Raw genomic sequence first — 5,993 nt, 5'->3', positions numbered from 1 at the left:
TGTGGCATAAAATGTTTTGAAAAAGTGTTAATTTCTCTGTCTTTGCTGAAAACTGTAGCTTTATGTTGGCTTGTAGATGGTTTGACTTTGCCAGGGACAGCAGGTGAATTAACATTAATCGCACTAGCTTTGCCAGGGATTCTATGATGTTCTGCTCATACCCAAGTCAAGCTGAGGCATGTAACAGTGTTTTGAAATGGATAGTAGTTATGAAGATGTCCCTAATACTAAACTAAACTCAAGAACTGCACTGGAGGTTAAATGCTAGTTCAGTCTGGAGGTGTGTTGTTTGGTTGCTGGAAGAGATCCATTTGGGTTAAACTGGTAAATCAAGTAAAAGCTTATCTAATTAAAACCCCCTATTTAAATGTCAGGGCACCTGCACTGCTTTTTCTTAGGTGAAGCAAGTTTTTAATATTTCATAAAATTATTTTTAGCAAATACACTAGGCTAGCCTTCACAAAAAAAATGAGTGATTACTTTTAAAGTATGAACAAAGGGGGACACATTTCTTTTTCAGGCTGCCAGGATTTTCCAAGAATGACTATAAACTGTTTTCTTACAGGTTGTATCAAATGCTGCTGGACAGGGGGTTGCCATCACTGGGAACAACACTTTCAACAACTGGAATTGGCCTAATGCTGTGATCTTTGCTGCTACTGTGATTACTACAATCGGTAATTATTTATTATGTCACCTTTCCTAAGAGTTTTCTGTATGCTCTACTGTGTTCATACTCTTCCATTTGTGTGTCAAGCTAGTCACTGAATAAATTCGCAATGGCTGGAGGTTGCCTACAGTATAAGTTCACCCAAAGGTTCATAGAGGGGAAAAAACCCCCAAATTTTTGGTGTACTCTTCATGGGTATACAGAAGAGAAATGTGTGCCTTGCCAATAAGTAACAGATTCAAGGTGCTGTTGAGGATGACTAGTGTCATTCCAGTTCCATTAATTTGTGCACTTAAATTTCCAAATCCCAAAACAAAAATGTTACAAAACTTTTCATTAAACTAATACTTAAAGCATGTGCATATGGGTTCTTTGTATAGCTGTCCTGTTACTCATATGCATCCTCTTAAGCTACTGATTTATCAGTATTCTTGGCTTGCTGAACAATATAAACTTTGTAATCAGTCTCTTAAAGCAGGCAAAGTAGAACAGGTTTTGTCTTCTAAATCTCGCTACTGATTTGTGCATGTAAAATCCTCTGCATTAAGACTTCTTCCTTTGATATACAGATTTTCAGAGCTCAACATCATCTGCCTTCTGCTTTTAGAGAAAAATCTTTGCTACACAGTGTTGCTACACCCTTGCTACGCCTACAATGCAAAAAAAACCCCAAAAACCTACAACCAAAAAAAATAAAACCAACTCAGGAATGCAAAATAACCACAGAAGGCTGGAGATATACAGAAATTGAAGTCTTGCTGTTAAACCATATGCAGTACTGTGGTTTTCTTTATTATTTGAAACTCACAATACCCAGCTTATAGCTCACGACAGAATCACAGAATGTTGGGGATTGGAAGGGACCTCAAAAACTCATCTAGTCCAATCCCCCTGCCGGAGCAGAAACACCTAAATGAGATCACATAGAAAGGCATCCAGGCAGGTTTTGAATGTCTCCAGAGAAGGAGACTCCACAACCTCCCTGGGCAGCCTGTTCCAGTGCTCCGTCACCCTCACTGTAAAGAAGTTTCTTCTGAAGTTTAAGCAGAACCTCCTGTGTTCCAGCTGACACCCATTGCCCCTGTTGGAGTCAGGAATGCACCTAAATAAGAAAGCTCTGGCAGAAGTTCAGAAAATAGGCTGCTGATTTTAGAGCCTGAGTTTATAATGCCCTGTTGGCTATGACCAGCAAAGAACTAAATTCAGTGAAATACCTTGCTATGTCACAATGCACCTTGCACTTAACTCACACACCTTTACCCTGGAAAGGTACTAGGTCACAAGTTAAATGTGTATAGTGGATCTTTCACATGGAAGCAAGCTTCAGAATGAATTTTGAGCTTTTATTCTATAAAATTGATTCAATCAAGTTTTTAATAGTGCTGCTTAAGGTTGGGGTATCATATTAGAAGTTTTGAAATAAGCTTTATTTTATATTTATCTCATCTTGTAAAGAAAAAGATGCAGAATCTAGGAAACACTGAAAATGCAGTAATTCTCTCACCCTGTATTGATGGAATACATGTTTGCTAGAGTAGAATTGGAAGGTATCCAGATTCAGAAGATCAGCAGCTGAAGTAGACTAAAGCTCTTAGAGATGGTGAAGTAAGGAGCATTGGCTATAGCAGAAGCCCACACAGTGTTGTTTTGTGCATAGGTAGAATTGCCTTGAATTCTCTGCAACAAGAACAGACCATGCACATACTTATCTCTTTTAGGTTACGGAAATGTTTCTCCAAAGACACCCTCTGGGCGTCTCTTCTGCATATTTTATGGGCTCTTTGGAGTTCCTCTCTGCTTGACGTGGATCAGTGCTCTGGGGAAGTTCTTTGGAGGACGTGCCAAGAGGTTGGGCCAGTTTCTGACAAAAAGAGGAGTAAGCCTGGTAAGGCTCTCTCTTATTTACCCTTGTGCTGTGTATTTTTGATGCATGAATTAAACTTACGCTTCTTAACTTACCTGCTAATCTTGGTAGTAAATGACCACTTGCACAACTATAAATTTTCCCACATGGTGTTGCATAGAAATAACTGAAAGAGGGATTTGTTATGTCACGACAGAAACCTGTAGGACAACTGCAGGTGAGGCTCCATTTTACAGATACTCTGTGCAAGCTCCTCTGGCATGGAAATAAGCTGTCCTGCTTTGTCCCACCTGCTTCTGTGCTAGTATGAGTACTTCCTGCTGTGCAGTGAACCAACTGGAAAATAATGTTTTGTTCTGAATTACTGGCTTGTGGTTTGTTTTGTCTTTTTTTGTGGCTTTTTGTTGTTTTGCTGGTGGTGGTTTGTTTGGCTTTGGGTTGGTTTCTGTTCATTTGTTTGTTTTGGGTTTTCCTCCCCCCAAGTGAGTTCTGTCTCAGTTCTGACTCTGCACAGAGATGGGGGCAATGCAGGGCCATAGTGCCTGGAGGACAGCGGGACTGTTTTAGTCCTAGTTTCAGAAACAGAGCAAGAAATTTCTTGGTTCAGCACAAGAAAGTACAGAAAATAATGGTGAAATGCATGTGTGTGTGTGCAGCTTTGTGCAGAGGGCCAAAGGGTAGGAGGCATAAATAGGGGAGAAGCATCTTAAACAGTTCTCATCTTCAATAGTCCAATGAATAAAAGGAAAATCAGAGGTACTAACTGCTTTTTAGACTAGAGTGCTATGTCTGTATCCCATGCCTATTTATAAAATATCAGGGACTCCTTAAACTTTTCAAAAGTATGAAAGAAAACTATAAGGAAATAATCCTGTTTGAGCAAGTAGTTGTACGAATAGTGAGTTGTGCATAAGGGGAAAAAAAACAGTTGTGTGTTAACTAAAAGTCTGACTGAAGTAATGGTGGATAAACTGTTAGCACAAAACTGTGAAATGTCTGATACTGTTAGATGATGCTTGGTGCCATGGATGGGAAAAGAATGTTTGTAGATCTTTCCCTGACCTTTTTTTTTCTTCTTCTTTCTTTACAGAGGAAAGCACAAATTACATGTACAGCTATTTTCATTGTTTGGGGTGTCTTGGTCCATCTGGTTATTCCTCCCTTTGTCTTTATGGTGACTGAAGGATGGGATTACATTGAAGGCCTCTATTTCTCATTCATCACTATCACCACCATAGGATTTGGAGATTTTGTTGCTGGTCAGTAATTATATTTTAGGTGCTATTTCATGACATGCATAGTGTGACAACTCTATTTCCAAACTCTAATTTGAAAAGGTGATTTTTAAGCTTTTCCAAAATACTTTGCTGAATAGAGGATTCAATTAAAGCTATGTACTGAGCCAATGGACTAGATCTGGCTCTTGAATCTTGATTTAGATACCTAAGGCCTTTAATTGGACTAAGTCTGGAGCCAAGTTCTGGAGTTCATAACTCTTTCAGGTGCCCCAGGTACCTATTTCAGGCCAGGAGCCATTTTATCCACCATGGTAGTTGAGCAGCTTTGAATGGGATCCAGTATACTAAGCAGGGTGAATAATACTGGGTAATGCTCTCTGTGCAGCTGTCTAGAACTAGTCAACAGGAAATGCTGAGCATACTGGTGTCTCCTTCCTAAATCCTGTCTTTCTCTAAAATCCACTGCCTTGTTCAGGGCTTTGGAGATGCTCCTTGTAAGTAAAATTCTGAATCCTTTTTTCAAGGAAGGTACCTATATCCATACCTCAATGGCAGGGAGAAGGCTTGTAATTTTCAAAGAAGAAAAAAGTTCACTTTCATAGCTTACAATTTATGTTGTAGTCCAGTGGTCAGAATACATGCAGCCAAGAAGTGGAAAACCGGGGATCAACTTTTTTTGTCGCAATGGTTTCAGATCTCCACTTACCACCTCACAGAGCAGCGTTCAAAAAAACCTAGGCTCTGTTAGTGTGGAAGGGAGTGGTTCTCAGGGTCATAACTTCAGTGATTTATCAGCTGCAAGTCCTTTTTCAGTAATCTTGTTTTTAATTCTTTGTAGGTGTAAATCCAGATGCAAACTACCATGCCCTTTACAGATATTTTGTGGAGTTATGGATATATCTGGGATTAGCTTGGCTTTCACTCTTTGTTAACTGGAAGGTCAGTATGTTTGTGGAAGTCCACAAAGCAATCAAGAAACGGAGGAAAAAAAGAAAAGAGTCATTTGACAACCACCCTCGGTCTAAAAAGCCCCTTCAAATGGGTAGCTCAAAGGATGTCAACATCTTCAGCTTCCTTTCAAAGAAGGAAGAGACCTACAATGATCTTATTAAGCAAATTGGGAAGAAGGCCCTGAAGACAAACAATGACAAAATTATTAAAGCAGAAAATACCAAACAAAACATGCAGAATGCCAGTATAGATGTCCAGGTGACTTACACAAAGACAGAGTCATTTGAGTATGATGAGGCTTCTCTGGACATTCAGAATGGTCATGTACTGAGACCCCTGCATGATAAACGTATTGGAGACAGCCCTCTAGAAGGAACCATGTTTGTAAACCAGCTAGACAGGATTAGTGAAGAAGAAGGTGAAGTGTGGGATTCCAGGGACTATCGACCCTTAATATTTGAGAATGCCAATATAACATTTGTAAATGAAGATGATGATGAAGAGGAAGATATCTCAGATGATGAGGAAACGTCAAAATCCTCCATGGATGATAATCTTGTAGAGGAATCTGAAACTGCAAAAAAACTTGTAAAATTCCCATCCTCTGATGAATCTACCTTTACCAATAACGAGCTAGAACTTTCTGTGCCTTATGAACAACTGATGAATGAATATAATACAGTAAGCAATGTGAAAGCTGCAACGTGAAGCATGTTTGACAATGGTTTTCTGAAAGTGGTCAGTGCATATTGAACAAATTAACAGAGCAAGGAGAAAAGCATATTTTTGCAGCTTCTCCTGTCTCTTTGAAAACAAAAGCAAGTCCCAAACTAATAAACTCCAGTGTCCTTTTCCCATCCTAAGTTGGATTCTGAGCCCATCAGCTTTGCTTATCTGAAAAACTTGTAAAGTAACAGTTGAATTTGGAATCCTTCTCCTTCTTGGGATTTTATGGTTCTTGAGCAAAGTAGAAAAGAAAAGACTAGTTAATACACTGGACCTGCTCTGCATTTATGCATTTCATTGAGGAATTAGTTTGGGAGTGTAACTATACTGTTGCAAAGAGACTGTTTTGGGTATCAAATGTGTTCGGTTACTCCATTAGCCTTTCACCTCTAAAAACATGGATTTGAATCCTGCTTTGATCACAAATAAAAGCAAGGGGTTTGCTTTTTTTTTTTAAAAAAAAAAAGTTTCCCACTGTTGTTACCACAAAATAATGTTTCAGCCCCTAGTTGTTCTTAATGAGCAACTTTAGATGGAATACCAG

The 5,993-nt window shown here is 39.1% G+C and overlaps 1 protein-coding gene across 1 annotated transcript; it reads left to right on the top strand.

The window, feature by feature from the left end:
- Positions 1-565: 565 nt before the first annotated feature.
- On the top strand, positions 566-5,672 carry KCNK5 (potassium two pore domain channel subfamily K member 5; the record flags this gene model as incomplete). The annotated part of the gene is made up of 4 exons (XM_010177652.2): positions 566-677; positions 2,389-2,555; positions 3,625-3,793; positions 4,611-5,672. Coding segments are annotated over 4 exons (1,269 nt in total), but the record flags the coding sequence as incomplete, so codon positions are not given.
- Between the last annotated feature and the right edge of the window lie 321 nt (positions 5,673-5,993).

The sequence above is a fragment of the Antrostomus carolinensis genome, unplaced genomic scaffold (genome assembly GCF_000700745.2).
Source record: "Antrostomus carolinensis isolate BGI_N321 unplaced genomic scaffold, ASM70074v2 scaffold2091, whole genome shotgun sequence".
Taxonomy (NCBI): Eukaryota; Metazoa; Chordata; class Aves; order Caprimulgiformes; family Caprimulgidae; genus Antrostomus; species Antrostomus carolinensis.
The sequence above is the reverse complement of the archived record's forward strand: the minus strand, read 5'-3'. Positions and strand labels throughout refer to the sequence as shown.